General features: G+C 29.9%; 1 protein-coding gene across 1 annotated transcript; it reads left to right on the top strand.

Annotated features, from left to right (window-relative positions):
- Positions 1–2,562: 2,562 nt before the first annotated feature.
- Positions 2,563–10,693, top strand: LOC132741714 (complement C1q-like protein 4). The gene is made up of 2 exons (XM_060729959.1): positions 2,563–2,999; positions 9,579–10,693. Exons 1-2 carry the CDS (start codon positions 2,717–2,719, stop codon positions 9,998–10,000), a joined length of 705 nt encoding a protein of 234 aa, XP_060585942.1. The 5' UTR covers positions 2,563–2,716; the 3' UTR covers positions 10,001–10,693.
- Positions 10,694–19,582: the final 8,889 nt, after the last annotated feature.

Below are 19,582 nucleotides of genomic sequence, written 5' to 3' on the forward strand. Positions count from 1 at the left end.
ATATTAAACGAATTATTCATTGATTAATGTTGCTTTTATTAATATTAATTACTCGCAGCAAAGCGTTTTGTTTATCAATAAATGTTATCCAATAGTAAAACACCTTTAAACTTTTAAGTTAAGAGACGAATCGTAATAAATTTGAATGTGAGGACGTATATAAATGTACATCACTTGTCAGTTATATATTAAATTATCTATAACCTCTTTTATTGTAATCATTTCCATACTTGTAGTTGGTTCAAAAATTGTTATAACTATTTGCTACATAGGGAACGAATCTAATTACCGTGACTCTCCGCGGTTTACAGTGGTTTACTCATATACTAAGAAATTTAGTTGTTTTTGTAACATTATAAATTTAGCTGTGGTTTATGCGTGAGCAAACTATAAGCATCAATATATTTGTTCACTATAATTTTGTATACATTGTAGAGCCTCTACTAAAATTGTACTTATTACCAGCCAAATTTATGCATGTTAACATAAAATGTGCGTAATGAAGGAAATTTGTGTTTAACTCCGGCATGAAATTGTATTGAATACAATAAATTTAAATCATATTAAGTTGTCATTTATCCTTTATCAAACACTTTTCTATATTTCAATTTTATAAAATGCGTTTAAGTATAAACTGTATGCATGTTTTCATGAAAGTAGGGTTTTAGATGATATTTTTTTTGTCTTTATGCAAAAGATTTATTATTTACAATATTTTTACCACGGTAACATTTGTAACAACAAAATAATAATCTTAATAAATAACATATAGACTAACAGATACATTATTATGTTAGCTATTTGATAAAACAACTCTTGCCCGAAACTAAACATACCCAGAAAAAAAAGAGTATTCAGAAAGACACCAATGATACCGGGAATGTATCATAATTATTTTCATTAGCATTTCATGTTGTAGAACATTCTCTTGTAAAAATAACAATTTTTTGAATCCATTTTCTGGTGCATGATAACTTATTTATATTTTATTATTTCAGTAAGATTTTTAAAAAGTAAGAAGAAATAGATAAAAAATGGTGTCAAAATTAATATAATTTGACTATAATAGATGAAACCCATGAAATGATAAACAAGAGTAAATAATAAAATCAAAGCGCATAAACCTTCGTAGGTTTTTACAATAGTTTTTTTTAAATGGAATGAGATCATAACACTAATCGGTTAATCTATTACACTAATTAAATATATAACTTAACTTTCAGTAACAATCAGACACATCTGTCCGTCAAGTCATTTTTTAATAAAACTAAAAGATCAAATTACGTACAGAATTAATTAGATTAAATCACGTACACAACTAATGAGATCAAATTACGTTCACATGAGCATGAATTTAAATAAATCTGTCATTTTGTATCGGTTAAGACATATATTTCAATAAACACATTAAAGTGTCATGTAACGCATTAACCACATAATGAACGGGTTAATTAAGTGTTATCTAAATACTTAACGTGTTGACCACAAAATTGTCAGACCATTAAGGGTTAACAAAGAGGAAGAAGTAGAAAAATTCCATTGTACTTGTCTTTTCTGACTCATAATTTAATCGTTTATCGTTTCTTTCGTTTAGTTGAGATATTGAAGGAGCCCTGTATTGATATTGCAAATAATTTTGATAAGTACCTTTAAGTAATGTTTTAAGAAGTATTTCTTTTTACCAAATTCCATCAACTACAAAGGAAGACATCAGATGCACCTCCGTCCATTATGTCAGGCACGAACGGGCAGCTGAGTAGAAACATCGACGTTCCTTTATCTAGCTAGATAGCCTCCTTCCGTGAAAGCATCCAACATCCCTGGCGGGATTCGAACCCTAGACGGTGATGGACACTTGGTTTGAAGTCAATGGCCCTAGCCATTCGGCCGCGGACGCCCCTTGAACATGCAGTAATCTATAGATTAATGTGATATATGCAATGCAGTAGACAACAATAATGTTCGTTTTGTAGATTTAAACAGAGTATGATTTTTTAATTACGTTACATCATTAACATAAAGAACCAGATGACGAGGAGAAGAAGCCATGATACAATTATTCAGCAAAATTACACCAATAGTGGCTTATCTAATACATAAACAGGTCCGCATATAAAAAAATCTTATTGTCATAACTTTTGTTTGAAAACAAAGAAAAATTTATGATAATTATCTATCAAACTAATATTCAGAGTATATGCATTAAATATATATTTAATATAAAATTAATTTTGCTTTGAGAAGGCCTACATTAAAATTTCTGAAAGTCTATACCCCCAGTTCTATCTTAAGCAGCATATCTAACCATTCATTTACATGCAGCCAAACTCAAAATTACCATGATCGAATGACGGTTTATTTGTACTGTCAACCGTTATCATAAACATATCCTACTATTTCCCGTGCAAAAAATTAAATGTACTAAGGCATGGTCGATAACGTGTAACTGCATAGAATTGTTCAATTTAATTATCTTTTAAATCATTAATGATTTAATATACATCGCGTGCAAGATAAATATCAAAACCAGTTTGCTCGTCTACAAATACGTTTAGGAACAAAGCAGTAATAAAAGATATATTAGATAAAGAATACATTTATCACACCTAAAAGGTAGCAATAATTAAACTCAACACTTCAGGTTTTATTGTAACTTATATAAGGAATATGTTTGATTTATTAAGTTCAGAATGTGTTGAAGGATAAAAGTAAAGACATGTACGTTGACACACATGTAAAGAACAATTCTGATGTGATTCAAAAGTCAGACCGTTCATCTATAAAACATAGCAAATTACAGACGACAGAAAATATAGAAATGGATAAGCATCATGATTACGAGGAGGTGGAGGTTAAAAAAGGGAGGATTGAATCCCCACAAACGAAAGACTCATTGACCCGAGTAAAATGTATATTATGGATAATGGCAGTGGTTATTATATTTATCTTTGCTATACTCATATATTTGACAGTCATCTTGTACCAACGGAAGATTCCGAGTAAGTGCTTTCGTTATATTATTTATTGTATGTTTAAACCCTTAGTTTAATAATTATTATTGTATATTTTGAACATGATAAATTTACATAATATAACATCATTATCTTAAGCATAATTATAATCTACATACAAAAGGGTTGGACCAAAAGCTATACCAACATTATCTAGGGTCCTATCCTAAATCCTTCACAATTATGATGAAATACTTAAAGTAAAAGCACCGCTCTCGGCCGTCATCTTCCAATAAACTTATATGTGTAGGCAATAAAATGTGAGTAAAGATTTAACCTGTCGTGAATTACTATTTCTTTCGATGTTACATGATTTAATGATGTCACTTACTGTAACTTGTGAAAAGAAAAGTAGATAATAATAACACATATGAGTCGTGACATGACATTTCCAAAATAGTGGTCAAATTAGACATTTTACTTTTTTCAAATACTCTCAAGATGCAAATTCTTCTGAATCATTTAATACAAATTTGATTATTTTTGGACAATGAAAACTTGATTTATAACGCTTTTGAGCATTTTTGGTGACGTCGTTTTATTTGACGTTAGTAAAAGCATCATTAAATATGCTACGTCACACGGATGTAACTGGATCATCGTTTTTCTTGACATGAAATCCTATACATTTACCTTAGTACGTAAATGGCATGCAAAATTTAATATTAAAATTATTAAGAACGTAGTTCACAATTTTATTTTTTATAATCGGTTTATAACACAATTTTTGCTCAAGAGTACCGTAACCGTATCAATTGTAAGCCATCATAAGAAAATGTTAATCCATTAGAAATATACAAGTACATTTGTCTATGTCAAATGAGACACCAAGTGGCGGTAGTATATTTTGGCTTTTTCTTTATTAGGGCGCATTATCGGGCTACGTAATATTGTCAAAAATATTTTGTCAGGGGACAACCTCACTTACCAATCCTGACAACGTTGCTTGATTGAAGAAATATCGAAATAATAATATTATATTTTACGACAAACTTTTATGTACATTTCTCTCATTCAGTTTATTTCATACTGTGTAGATATTTAGAAAAAAGAAAAGTAGCAAATCTGTAAAACGTATATCAAGATATTGCCTCATGTGCGGTTGTATAAACCACAAACAGAATTGCCTCATACGTAGAAAGCCATACAAAATAAACAGAAGTTGAAAATATTAATTAAACTTCCCACCATTACCGCCACATGTAAAGCTTATACATACAGCAGTATTAATTAAAAAGGTCATTCTATCTTTTCTTGAATATTTTAGATTTTACATTTTGACTTATTACCATACCAGTACAAATAAATAATAGATAGGTGGGTAGGTAGGATTTATGTAGGTAGGTAGGTAGGTAGGTAGGTAGGTAGATGCTGGATTTGCAAATTAATCAGCCTGAAATTTAGAGTAAAATTCCCATATGAAACATGTTGGGTTTTTCAGCGTTTATATAATTATTTGTATCGGTGTTTTTTTTCTAATGTAGTTTTGCAAATCCAGCATCTACATTTATTTATTTATTTATTTATTTATTTATTCATGTTATTCGCAAATCACGAATTACGAAAAATTTAAATTTACTATAAATAATTTTTGTACAATATAACTGGCCTGTCAATTATGCACACTTTGTTCTACTAATCTGTATGTTCATGATGTTCGGTCAAGTTTCGGTAATATTCGTCTTTATTATGAATGTCATCTGATAAGTTCTTCGACGGCTTTATTAACGTAAAAAGTCATAAACGGTTTATGTACATATGTGCGTACATGTAAACTTAGGATATTTTGTAGTTTTGAGTTAATATGCTATGATTTATCACATCAGTAAGTGAGAAAAAGCAATATGTTTCTCGAACGGACAGCATATACTAAGGCATGGGAAACGGACCCGCGTTAAGTAAATGACGCCAACCATTCAACAACTACGCGTACACTTGGCAAAACAAAAAAGTGACAGCTTAGAGTCATCATTGCAGTGCAATTTATATCATCTTATTGCGGTAATCATCTTGACAAATTGACTATAAAGAACAAGATATACAATACATTTTAAGGATATATCCAGAGTCATATATTTATATATATGCAGAAGCTTTGTTTACAACACTATGAGTGATATATGGGTTTTATCCAACGCAATAGAAACCCAGACTTTTACTTATAAGCATAAACTAAATCAACGATTTGACAACGATTTTATCTTAAATAACAACGCAAAATATTGACAAAATAAATATGATCATCATATTTACGCTCGAGACCAATGTAGTAGGGTATATTTTGCATATTTTGACCTCTATTTGACAATTTATATGGCTTCAAAGCGCCGTTTACAACGTGTAAGTCTTAAATATATTTTCCATATTGTTATGTAAATAAGGATGTGGTTAAGGTAATTGCATAGGAATTATCACATTATACATTGTATGATTGCTTTCTACCAATACATGAATTATATTTCAAGGGGTCATTCAACACGTAGTTGCAATTTTACCTTACTGAAATTAACTCATTTAGACAAAATCTATTATTTGTAACTCAGTATTAACCTGTTATTTTATGCTTTTCAGTGGATTACTGATTTATCCGTGAAAATTATATTTGATAATTTCACAGTGAAAATTATCAAAATATAATTTCACATTTTTCAATGACGAAACTACTTTTTTAAGATTTTTCCCACGTGGTACCTCAATTTTATTTTTGCTAACAATTCTGACAATGTCAGGCTGTTTAAAGAAAAAGCAAAGCTGAAATTGATAAATACATGTAATTTTAATGTCAAAAGTAATAAAAAGAAGAAAACTTACTTCTATTCATTCAAATTCCAATCACCAAAGTTCGTCTCTAAATTTTTTGTTTCATTTTTACAGTCTGAAAAATACATTCCTTCCACATGCAAAACTGCTCTTGATGACATTTGGGCATATTAAAGTATCCTACAAGCAATAACTGCCGTATGCTTTATGAAAAATTGAAAAGCAATGACAGCCATAAGCTCGTAGAACAAGTAAACCACCTAGCGTTCCTGAGCAAGTTCCAAGTTTTCCATTTTCCTAGCTCCTTTTTTGAATGTTTTCACATCTGTCAACACTTATTTTTTGTCTGTTACAATCCTCAAATATGTTTTCTTTCTTTTAAAAAGGTGTATGACTAACAAATCAAAATGATATCCCTCTGAATCAAACACAATTATTTTCCTCCCCTGAAGTACACAACTTTAAAAAAAGGCTGCCGCTTACATTTAACAAAGCAAGGTCTAATATAAATTCGCAGTAAGCAACAAAAATATGGATGGATGGTTGGACTTTTTCTCCTACAAGAATTGTTTGTTTTTATTATTAAAACAAGCGATCATTCATATTTTTTAATAAAATAAATAATATCACTGTCATTTAACGTTGATTGTCGGACTAATTTTTCAGCTCAAGACTTCTTGTTTTTAATGAGAAATTCCGACTAAATGGGGCTCTCAATGGCGAAAACAGATTTTAATATTTACGTTAATATTATGGAAATTTTGTTTAAACTTGTTTTTTAGCATAAAATAAAAAGAAAATACGTTTGTTTGTTGTGTAAGATGTAATTTTATTTCATCTCGTGAACTTAAAAAAAACAGTATTCTCAGTCGTGACTACGCCACTCGTGAGAATACTGTTTTTAAAGCCCACTCGATGAAATAAAATTTCATCTTACACACAAACAAACAAATATCCTCTATATAATCATTCATGTTCCGCTTCTTTCAACATCTTATGATGTCATATACTCGGAGCTACCTGTACCCAAACCTGATATTTCAAGAAACGAGTTTAACATCAAATAAAAAAGGACAAAATATTTAAATTATCCCCCATCCTTAATTCTATATAAAAGAGGATGTTTTTTCAAAAACTTCAAGAGTCTGACACATACACACATCTACTACACAGAGCAATTATTTCTTAATTAAATACTTTTATTTTTGATTGTCTGTTAAATTAAAAATGTTGTCAACGCCATGTGATATCTTCCTTATTTTCTTGACATAAAAGTGTCCACTCCAGTTTATTTAAATCAGCCGTGACATGTTCTATTGAAGAGTAATACTTGGAAAATATCTTGACACTGGAAATAAAATAACGACCAAAAGAATAAGTGTAACGATTACAAGTAAAAGTGTTTTTTTCAGTTTCAATGACAATATGTCAAGTGTCGTTTAAATAGAAGAAATTAGTTTAATCAACTTATATAATTCCTTGTTATTCTCTTTCTTATGGTACTTTAACTGCAAATGAGCGAGTCTTTTGTCAAAGGCTCAAGGTTATCCAGCTGCATTTTGATAGATTTTCTAACTGAAAAGCTATTCATTTGTATGTCCCATCAAATAATAAACATTTTATTTTATGTTTGTATGGCATAGCTTGAGAATAGTTAAAATAATTATGTTATTATTTATAATAAATTAATAAAATATTAAAACATCATGCACAGTGACAGAGTGATTGTGACGGACTTGATGTAGTTTACGTTCACTTTATATAGTCTCAATAAGGCAGCCATGTAGATCTTTTATAATAGAATAAAATGTGACATGTAGGTTTTAGAAAAAAAACAACATTGTGTGGGACAAGTAGATTTAAATGCCTGTTTGTTTCTGTCTATAATTTAAAGGATTGTTTTTATATACAATAGCTGCGGGTTTCTTTTTTATCATGTCAGATTTTGGCAAGTTTAACCCATATTTTAACGCACTTAAAAAAAGTAAAACGTAAAACTATCTAAAATACTTGCCATGGCATGTCCATTGCAATAATTTGCCATGACTATAAAAAAAAACACACTTTTTTAATAATTTTCTTAACTAGAACCCATAATTATCAACAACATTTTCATATAGATATTGATCTTAGGAATTCAGACAGAAGACCAAAACATACACTGAAACTTACATTTATCACCGTCATTCTTCTTATCAACATTACATAATCGTCAACACCGTTCCAATCTACATTCTTCGAATCCTCATTATCTACACCATCCCTATAATTATTGTAATAATAAAGATGACGCTTATCATCATTATCATCACCATCACCACCACCATCATCATCATCATCATCATCACCACCACCATTATCATCATCATCATCATCACCACAAACACCACTCCAATAATTCTTATCATTATCATCGTTACCACCCCAATAATCTTCAACATTATCATCATCACCATCATCATCATCATCGTTTAAATATTCATCACAGCCATCAGAAACGGCAATTATCATCATTATCGTCACTCACTTATTCATCAACGTTTCTATCAATAAATAATTTGTAAACTTCTAGTGGACACGATAGACAATGTTGAATTAAGAAATATAATTTTTTTAAAAGAAATGTCTGTTGTTCAAATTTAAACTAGTGTAAAAATGAAATATTGATTATTATAAATAGCCATTTCATACACATTGCCGTTTGTTTGTGTATATGATTTTTTCAGGGTCTATGAAAGTAATAAAAAGTCTGTCCGATGTTTATCGGGGCGAAAATCTGGGATAACAGATCTGTTTTAACCGTCGTTATAACCGGTTCAAAATAATAAAAAGTAAAAATAAAGCAAATAGTTGATTACAAATTGGTCGAAATAATATAATATAGAAAATCTATGTTCCAGTCTCAATAAATGTTCTAAGTGTATTCATTTTTATATGGAATTCAGGCATATTAAACCTTGAAATGATTGAAAGTAATGGAAACGGATAACATGAACTAAAATTCCCTATGAAACACCTGTGCCGATTTTGCGACTCCGTAAACATGGTATTGCACGGCCGTGCATATAGTTTGACGTGACGTCATTAGCGTTATACAAATATAGTGTTAAGACGCCCTTAATGTTAGCGTCAATGAAAAATGACTCTTATTTCACTTTAAACGGTCTTTATTTTGGGAATGTGATAAAAAGAATATTAAATTCGTCTAAGTTCATTTCTGAATTTATTGCACGAGTTGAATGAAAATAATATGCTCGCTAGAGGCTCGCAAAATATAATTTTATTCAACTCGTTCAATAAATTCAGTATTGAACTTACACTAATTCAATATCCTCTATATCTTCGAATAAATAATAAGAGGATATTTTTATTCTTGAGTGAAATATGATAAAATACTCGTGATACCGGCTTGTGAAAATATGTGGAATTTCATCATGTTCGTGAAAATATATTCCATATTTATCGAAAATGAAAATAAACCTTTTTATTTAATATTTATTGTCAAAAAAATAATGATTACGAATTCCTCGCTTACTACGCGATGTGTGACGCGGATCAATACACAATTAATCGCCGCCATTTATCATTATTATTTAAGAATTAATATATTCCAAACAGTGATTTTATCAAGCTCATATAAGTAGCCTGGTTTAAAATTGGAAGAATTGTGATGTTGTTTCTACAGCAACATATGTGTTTTATGTCTTTTGTGAAAGCCATATTATCTTAACTTAAAGGCAGGTATAAAGTTAAACTAAGATGTTTATGTTTCGATTTATGTTAATGATACAACTTTAAAAATTACAGATACGATGTCTGCATTCACAGTGAATACACCTTACAGCTACCGTAGCCACAACGGAACATCTAAGTTGACTTTCGCAAAGACAATATACCAATACGGACAGGATTTCGATATGGCTACTGGTACATTCACATGCTCCATACCTGGTATCTACCATTTTTCTGTAACCATGGTGAGGAAAGGACCATTGAAAATGAATAGCACAATACACTGTAAAATCCACAGGAGGAAATACAAAGAAGATGATATAAGTATTATAAGAATAGCGGATACAGACTGCAGATCTGTCTCTCAAACATTTGTGACTTACCTTGACATTAGAGACACAGTTTATCTCGGAACTTGTCATGATGAAGATACCTATATACATTTGGAATGGTGGTCCTCCTTTACTGGTTTTCTGCTCCATCCAAACAAAACATGATTAAATACATCTTTTCAACAATTGACGATGGTTTAATAGAAGTGGTTATTTAATTCTATCCTCTATCTTTTCGAAATGTAACACGATAAACCTTAAACTAAATGAGCATTTATACTGATCTAAACAGTAAGTCATCTTATTTTACAATTATGATAGAATTAACACATGCACATTACCATGGTTCTAGGTTATGGAAGACAGTTAAACATCAGTATGTTAAGTGACTTGTCTAGTTGATAAGAACATTATTAAAATATTAATGATGTAGAAGAGACGACAAATGTGTGTACAAAATATGCAAGCTCATACAGCTTTCTTTGTTAATAAGCAAAATGGCATATTGTTTTATTTTCTTGTGAGAGTTCAATGTTATTCTTGTCGTGCCAATCACATACACGTATATGTTTTAATAAGAAAATAACCACTGTATTGCATCTTGTTGCTTATAGTTAGTTATAGGTACTGTCCACATATTAACACTGCTCAAAATTAAAATCATTTGCACTTTCTGCACGAAACACTCTACAAAGGATTTTATGTCGCTCTCCCATGTGTGTTACCCTTATTATATTGATATGACAGGAATACCTGACAGATTTAAGAATCGGATTAAAATGGATTGTGCAAGTATTTATATCTTTGAAGAAACAATTTTTCATACAATTGTATTCCAATCAACAAAAACGGTAGATATATATATGGAACGGACAGCATATACTACGGCATGGGAAACGGACCCGCGTTAAGTAAATGACGCCAACCATTCAACAACTACGCGTACACTTGGCAAAACAAAAAAGTGACAGCTTAGAGTCATCATTGCAGTGCAATTTATATCATCTTATTGCGGTAATCATCTTGACAAATTGACTATAAAGAACAAGATATACAATACATTTTAAGGATATATCCAGAGTCATATATTTATATATATGCAGAAGCTTTGTTTACAACACTATGAGTGATATATGGGTTTTATCCAACGCAATAGAAACCCAGACTTTTACTTATAAGCATAAACTAAATCAACGATTTGACAACGATTTTATCTTAAATAACAACGCAAAATATTGACAAAATAAATATGATCATCATATTTACGCTCGAGACCAATGTAGTAGGGTATATTTTGCATATTTTGACCTCTATTTGACAATTTATATGGCTTCAAAGCGCCGTTTACAACGTGTAAGTCTTAAATATATTTTCCATATTGTTATGTAAATAAGGATGTGGTTAAGGTAATTGCATAGGAATTATCACTTTATACATTGTATGATTGCTTTCTACCAATACATGAATTATATTTCAAAGGGTCATTCAACACGTAGTTGCAATTTTACCTTACTGAAATTAACTCATTTAGACAAAATCTATTATTTGTAACTCAGTATTAACCTGTTATTTTATGCTTTTCAGTGGATTACTGATTTATCCGTGAAAATTATATTTGATAATTTCACAGTGAAAATTATCAAAATATAATTTCACATTTTTCAATGACGAAACTACTTTTTTTAAGATTTTCCCACGTGGTACCTCAATTTTATTTTTGCTAACAATTCTGACAATGTCAGGCTGTTTAAAGAAAAAGCAAAGCTGAAATTGATAAATACATGTAATTTTAATGTCAAAAGTAATAAAAAGAAGAAAACTTACTTCTATTCATTCAAATTCCAATCACCAAAGTTCGTCTCTAAATTTTTTGTTTCATTTTTACAGTCTGAAAAATACATTCCTTCCACATGCAAAACTGCTCTTGATGACATTTGGGCATATTTAAAGTATCCTACAAGCAATAACTGCCGTATGCTTTATGAAAAATTGAAAAGCAATGACAGCCATAAGCTCGTAGAACAAGTAAACCACCTAGCGTTCCTGAGCAAGTTCCAAGTTTTCCATTTTCCTAGCTCCTTTTTTGAATGTTTTCACATCTGTCAACACTTATTTTTGTCTGTTACAATCCTCAAATATGTTTTTCTTTCTTTTAAAAAGGTGTATGACTAACAAATCAAAATGATATCCCTCTGAATCAAACACAATTATTTTCCTCCCCTGAAGTACACAACTTTAAAAAAGGCTGCCGCTTACATTTAACAAAGCAAGGTCTAATATAAATTCGCAGTAAGCAACAAAAATATGGATGGATGGTTGGACTTTTTCTCCTACAAGAATTGTTTGTTTTTATTATTAAAACAAGCGATCATTCATATTTTTTAATAAAATAAATAATATCACTGTCATTTAACGTTGATTGTCGGACTAATTTTTCAGCTCAAGACTTCTTGTTTTTAATGAGAAATTCCGACTAAATGGGGCTCTCAATGGCGAAAACAGACTTTAATATTTACGTTAATATTATGGAAATTTTGTTTAAACTTGTTTTTTAGCATAAAATAAAAAGAAAATACGTTTGTTTGTTGTGTAAGATGTAATTTTATTTCATCTCGTGAACTTAAAAAAAAACAGTATTCTCAGTCGTGACTACGCCACTCGTGAGAATACTGTTTTTTAAAGCCCACTCGATGAAATAAAATTTCATCTTACACACAAACAAACAAATATCCTCTATATAATCATTCATGTTCCGCTTCTTTCAACATCTTATGATGTCATATACTCAGAGCTACCTGTACCCAAACCTGATATTTCAAGAAACGAGTTTAACATCAAATAAAAAAGGACCAAAATATTTAAATTATCCCCCATCCTTAATTCTATATAAAGGAGGATGTTTTTTCAAAAACTTCAAGAGTCTGACACATACACACATCTACTACACAGAGCAATTATTTCTTAATTAAATACTTTTATTTTTGATTGTCTGTTAAATTAAAAATGTTGTCAACGCCATGTGATATCTTCCTTATTTTCTTGACATAAAAGTGTCCACTCCAGTTTATTTAAATAAGCCGCGACATGTTCTATTGTTAAAGAGTAATACTTGAAAAATATCTTGACACTGGAAATAAAATAACGACCAAAAGAATAAGTGTGATTATTGTTTTAATGTTTTGGGTAAGTGTGTCCTGAAAGTGTTTTTTCTGTTTCAATGACAATATGCCAAGTGTCGTTTGAAGAGAAGCAATTAGTTTAATCAACTTATAATTTTCCTTGTTATTCTCTTTCTTATGGTACTTAAACTGCAAATGAGCGAGTCTTTTGTCTATCCGACTGCATTTTGATATATTTTCTACCAGGAAGTCTATACACTTGTATGTCCCATCAAATAATAAACATTTTATTTTATGTTTATATGGCATAGCTTGAGAATAGTTCAAATAATAGTGTTATTATTTATTATAACATATCATGCACACTGACAGAATGATTGTGACGGACTTGATGTAGTTTACGTTAACTTTATATTGTCTCAAAAAAGGCAGCCATGAAGATCTTTATAATGGAATAAAATGTGACATGAAGGTTTTAGAAAAACAACATTGTTTGGGACAAATAGATTCAAAGGCCTGTTTGTTTCTTTCTATAATTTAAAGGATTGTTTTTATATACAATAGCTGCGGGTTTCTTTTTTATCATGCCAGATTTTGCCAAGTTTAACCCATATTTTAATGCACTTAAAAAAAGTAAAAAGTAAAACTATCTAAAATACTTGCCATGGCATGTCCATTGCAATAATTTGCCATGACTATAAAAAAAACACACTTTTTTAATAATTTTCTTAACTAGAACCCATAATTATCAACAACATTTTCATATAGATATTGATCTTAGGAATTCAGACAGAAGACCAAAACATACACTGAAACTTACATTTATCACCGTCATTCTTCTTATCAACATTACATAATCGTCAACACCGTTCCAATCTACATTCTTCGAATCCTCATTATCTACACCATCCCTATAATTATTGTAATAATAAAGATGACGCTTATCATCATTATCATCACCATCACCACCACCATCATCATCATCATCATCATCACCATCATCACCATAATCATCATCATCATCATCATCATCACCACCACCATTATCATCATCATCATCATCACCACAAACACCACTCCAATAATTCTTATCATTATCATCATCACCACCCCAATAATCTTCATTATTATCAGCATCACCATCATCATCGTTTAAATATTCATCACAACCATCAGTATCGCAAATATTCATCATAATCAATCATAATCATCACTCACTTATTCATCAACGTTTCTATCAATAAATAATTTGTAAACCTATAGTGGATGACACGTTAGACATGTTGAATTAAGAAATATAAAAAGAAATGTTTGTTGTTCAAATTTAAACTAGTGTAAAAATGAAATATTGATTATTATAAATAGCCATTTCATACACATTGCTGTTTGTTTGTGTATATGATTTTTCAGGGTCTATGAAAGTAATAAAAAGTCTGTCCGATGTTTATCGGGGCGAAAATCTGGGATAACAGATCTGTTTTAACCGTCGTTATAACCGGTTCAAAATAATAAAAAGTAATTTATAAAGCAAATAGTTGATCACAAATTTGTCGAATTGATATAATATAGAAAATCTATGTTCCAGTCTCCAAAAATGTTCTAAGTGTATTCATTTTTATATGGAATTCAGGCATATTAAACTTGAAATGATTGAAAGTAATGGAAACGGATAACATGAACTAAAATTCCCTATGAAACACCTGTGCCGAATTTGCGACTCCGTAAACATGGTATTGCACGGCCGTGCATATAGTTTGACGTGACGTCATTAGCGTTATACAAATATAGTGTTAAGACGCCCTTAATGTTAGCGTCAATGAAAAATGACTCTTATTTCACTTTAAACGGTCTTTATTTTGGGAATGTGATAAAAAGAATATTAAATTCGTCTAAGTTCATTTCTGAATTTATTGCACGAGTTGAATGAAATAATATGCTCGCTAGAGGCTCGCAAAATATAATTTTATTCAACTCGTTCAATAAATTCAGTATTGAACTTAAACTAATTAAATATCCTCTATATCTTCGAATTAAGAAGAGGATATTTTTATTCTTGAGTGAAATATGATAAAATACTCGAGATACCGGCTTGTGAAAATATGTGGAATTTCATCATGTTTCGTGAAAATATATTCCATATTTCTCGAAAATGAAAATAAACCTTTTTATTTAATATTTTTTGTCAAGAAAAAATGATTACGAATTCCTCGCTTGCTACGCGATGCGTGACGCGGTTCAATACACAATTATTCGCCGCCATTTATCATTATTATTTAAGAATTAATATATTCCAAACAGTGATTTTATCAAGCTCATATAAGTAGCCTGGTTTAAAGTTGGACAACTTGTGCTGTTGTTTCTACAGCAACATATGTGTTTTATGTCTTTTGTGAAAGCCATATTATCTTAACTTAAAGGCAGGTATAAAGTTAAACTAAGATGTTTATGTTTCGATTTATGTTAATGATACAACTTTAAAATTACAGATACGATGTCTGCATTCACAGTGAATACACCTTACAGCTACCGTAGCCACAACGGAACATCTAAGTTGACTTTCGCAAAGACAATATACCAATACGGACAGGATTTCGATATGTCTACTGGTACATTCACATGCTCCATACCTGGTATCTACCATTTTTCTGTAACCATGGTGAGGAAAGGACCAATGAAAATGAATAGCACAATACACTGTAAAATCCACAGGAGGAAATACAAGGAAGATGATATAAGTATTATAAGAATAGCGGATACATACTGCAGATCTGTTTCTCAAACATTTGTGACTGACCTTGACATTAGAGACACAGTGTATCTCGGAACTTGTCATGATGAAGATACCTACATACATTTGGAGTGGTGGTCTTCCTTTACTGGTTTTCTGCTCCATCCAAACAAAACATGATTAAATACATCTTTTCAACAATTGACGATGGTTTAATAGAAGTGGTTATTTAATTCTATCCTCTATCTTTTCGAAATGTAACACGATAAACCTTAAACTAAATGAGCATTTATACTGATCTAAACAGTAAGTCATCTTATTTTACAATTATGATAGAATTAACACATGCACATTACCATGGTTCTAGGTTATGGAAGACAGTTAAACATCAGTATGTTAAGTGACTTGTCTAGTTGATAAGAACATTATTAAAATATTAATGATGTAGAAGAGACGACAAATGTGTGTACAAAATATGCAAGCTCATACAGCTTTCTTTGTTAATAAGCAAAATGGCATATTGTTTTATTTTCTTGTGAGAGTTCAATGTTATTCTTGTCGTGCCAATCACATACATGTATATGTTTTAATAAGAAAATAACCACTGCATTGCATCTTGTTGCTTATAGTTAGTTATAGGTACTGTCCACATATTAACACTGCTCAAAATTAAAATCATTTGCACTTTCTGCACGAAACACTCTACAAAGGATTTTATGTCGCTCTCCTATGTGTGTTACCCTTATTATATTGATATGACAGGAATACCTGACAGATTTAAGAATCGGATTAAAATGGATTGTGCAAGTATTTATATCTTTGAAGAAACAATTTTTCATACAATTGTATTCCAATCAACAAAAACGGTAGATATATATATGTATTAACAATGCGAATTAATTATATACACTTACATACTTTTAATAAAGTTATGTATAATACATTGTTTACTTAGCTGTTTTTTTTTCTCCAGAATTTATGTATTGTAATGTTCATTGTTCTATTTTACAGCGTTGATTTTGATATATAACTTTAATTCACCATAATGTGGCACAGCAGTTCTGACATAAACTTGAAAAGAACAGTTTCTTGGAGTTAAAGGAAAACAAAATCAATATCACATACTTGGTTAATCAAACTAATCAATTTAATCATGAAGAAAATTAGAAGTGCATTATATTTCAACCCCAAGCACCGGCTTAAGCGGAGGTCAATTCTAAACAAAAGAGTATTGGTATAAAATTTTAATGATCATGAGTGACAATAAAGATATTACATCACTGAGATAATTCACTGAACAAGACTTTACAGGGTCCATATGACACTTCAATCTTGCTGCTTCGAGGCTAAAAAATTTAATTACTAGATCTATCAAAGAAAAATTTGGATTGGACATTATTTTGATAATGTATAAGGTTACTCACACTTTTAGTATCCAGAATTTATTTCAACGTTATTACAAAAAAAAAATCCTCTAAATGAATATTGCTTTATTGAAAAATAATAGTAATAAAACGATAAAAATATACAAACACATAACCAACGCTTGCACGCGCGCGCACAAAAACTGCTTACATTAAAAACATATGTTTCGCAACGTGATTAAGAGGAAAAAAACAACAACTACGCTATAGTTACTAGTACATGCTAAACCAATTTCCTGGATAGAAATTTCATTGGAACTTCAACCTAAAACATTCAACTGCTTAATGATATATAAAGCTTAACTGTGGGCATATATTATAATATAATAAAAGCAAAACATTGTTTTCTCTCTAAAATTAGACACAATGCACATGACACTTTGTATGTTTTATCTAAGATATTTCTGAATATACTTTTTCTGACACATCATTAAACCCCTTGCAAATTGGAGCTTTAGTAAAATGTAGTATGTTTATACGATGTATATTTAACTATATTCATTCAATTTATTCATAAATCAGCATATGGTTTTACTTTTTGGTACCATAAATGGATGTTATTAAAATGAAGGCATTGTAAAATTTACAGTAGCTCAATGTACATGTACAAAGAATCATATACTTACGCGCATATGCGCTTGGAATTGTGATTTATATATAAAAAAAATAACAATATTTATTTTTTAAAGTTACATTCAAAGAGAAAAATAAAATAAATTCAATTCATTTTCAAAACAACATAAATTTTGATGTATCATTTTTTTTTAAAGTTAATAAAAAACAAAATAAACTTCTACACCTTCAATTTAAATGCTGCATATATGCATAACGATATTGTTTGTTGAACTGAAACTTGGAGAGATGATAGTTCAAATTTTGAAGTAGACATTTTCAACATTTTGCTTTAAATAGAAAAAGTAAAAGTTTTATGTTCCACGAGATCTTCTGGTGGTTTTGTTATTTATTTATGTCGTGGCCTTTGTTATATTGATATATTTCTTTTGAGAAAGACGATACACATCTGTGTGTGAAAATAAGTTGGAATTATTTAATATTGATGGTCATTTATTCATTGCGTTGTGTTATATTATCCCCATCTGCATCAAGCAGGAATCGTTTTGTTGAAAATGATGTATATGATAATGTAATTGATGACATTGTATTTTAACAAAGTAAATACGGAGAGAATGCGTGCAGTTTTATGATATTAGAAGACTTAAACTCACGTTTAGAGTGCTTAGAAAAATGTGTGTTTCCTATTAGAAAATCGTTTATTAACTGATGTTCATGGAATAGATACAATGTATTAAACTTCCGAGAAAAACTTAAGATAAATGTACTAAAGGTAATTGTCTATTATTGATTGGCTTTTTGGAAGCAGGCTAGATTACGCATTGCAAATGGTCGAATGTAAGATTACGAGGGTGCCTTTATTTATATATGATCAAAAGGCTGCACTGTGCTAGATTGAACATGTGTTAACAATATTCGATAGTTTTAAAATGCACAAGCCAAATATACTGTCAGATCATTGAAAAACAGAATTTTCTTTTGAATATTTTTATTGGTATAGTAAACATGAAGATAATGGATATAACAAATTGATATGTAATATTAATGATAGTAATTCTTTTATAAATGGGATTCTGACATAAAAGATGTCTTTTTATTTTCTAAACAAAGTGATGAATTTATAACGCATCTTTTTGAGTTCAATAATAAAATTAATAGTACTACAACACATGTTGAATTTGATAATTTGTTCAATGTTTTGAATATGTATGTATTTGGTAAATATAGTACAGTTGATAGTAGTTTTAATAAGTATGATCATCGAAATCAGGACGCTGCATTATACAGTTATATATGTGAAAACAATACAGTAGATTGTTTATAATAAACTTTGTGTTTATAGAAGGTTTAAGATAGAATTGAACAAAATAAATATTATACAAGCAAGAAATATATACAAAATGAGAGTCCGAGTTTTTCAATTTGTAAACGACAAGAGTAGAACACAGAAATTAATGTTGTCAGCACGTTATAGCAATGCCAAGTTATATTGGCAAATGTTGAATGAATGTATTTATTAGAAAGGTCCGAAAAGAATTTCACTTGATTCTTTTACATAATATTTAAATCAATTTATAACCCCGATAAATGAGTTTTTAAGCAGACAAAGAAGTTACAAAGTTCACAAATCGTATTTTAGATAACGGGTTTAAATTATGTTGAATGAACTGGACTTACCTTTTACTATGTGAGAAATATTACAGAGTATTACTGACCTGAATTTAGGCCGTAGTTTTAGTCTATGGAAAGGTTATTTTAGCTTTACATATTTTGAAATTATTTAATAAAATTTCTGAAAAAGGTTACCAGCGTCATAGAGTGAAGGACATATCATTACTATACATAAAAGTATTATTAACAAACGACTTACTTTATTGGCTGAAAATTACTATATACATCTTTA

This window comes from Ruditapes philippinarum, unplaced genomic scaffold (assembly GCF_026571515.1).
Source record: "Ruditapes philippinarum isolate M1 unplaced genomic scaffold, ASM2657151v2 ctg737_1_1_1_1, whole genome shotgun sequence".
Taxonomy (NCBI): domain Eukaryota; kingdom Metazoa; phylum Mollusca; class Bivalvia; order Venerida; family Veneridae; genus Ruditapes; species Ruditapes philippinarum.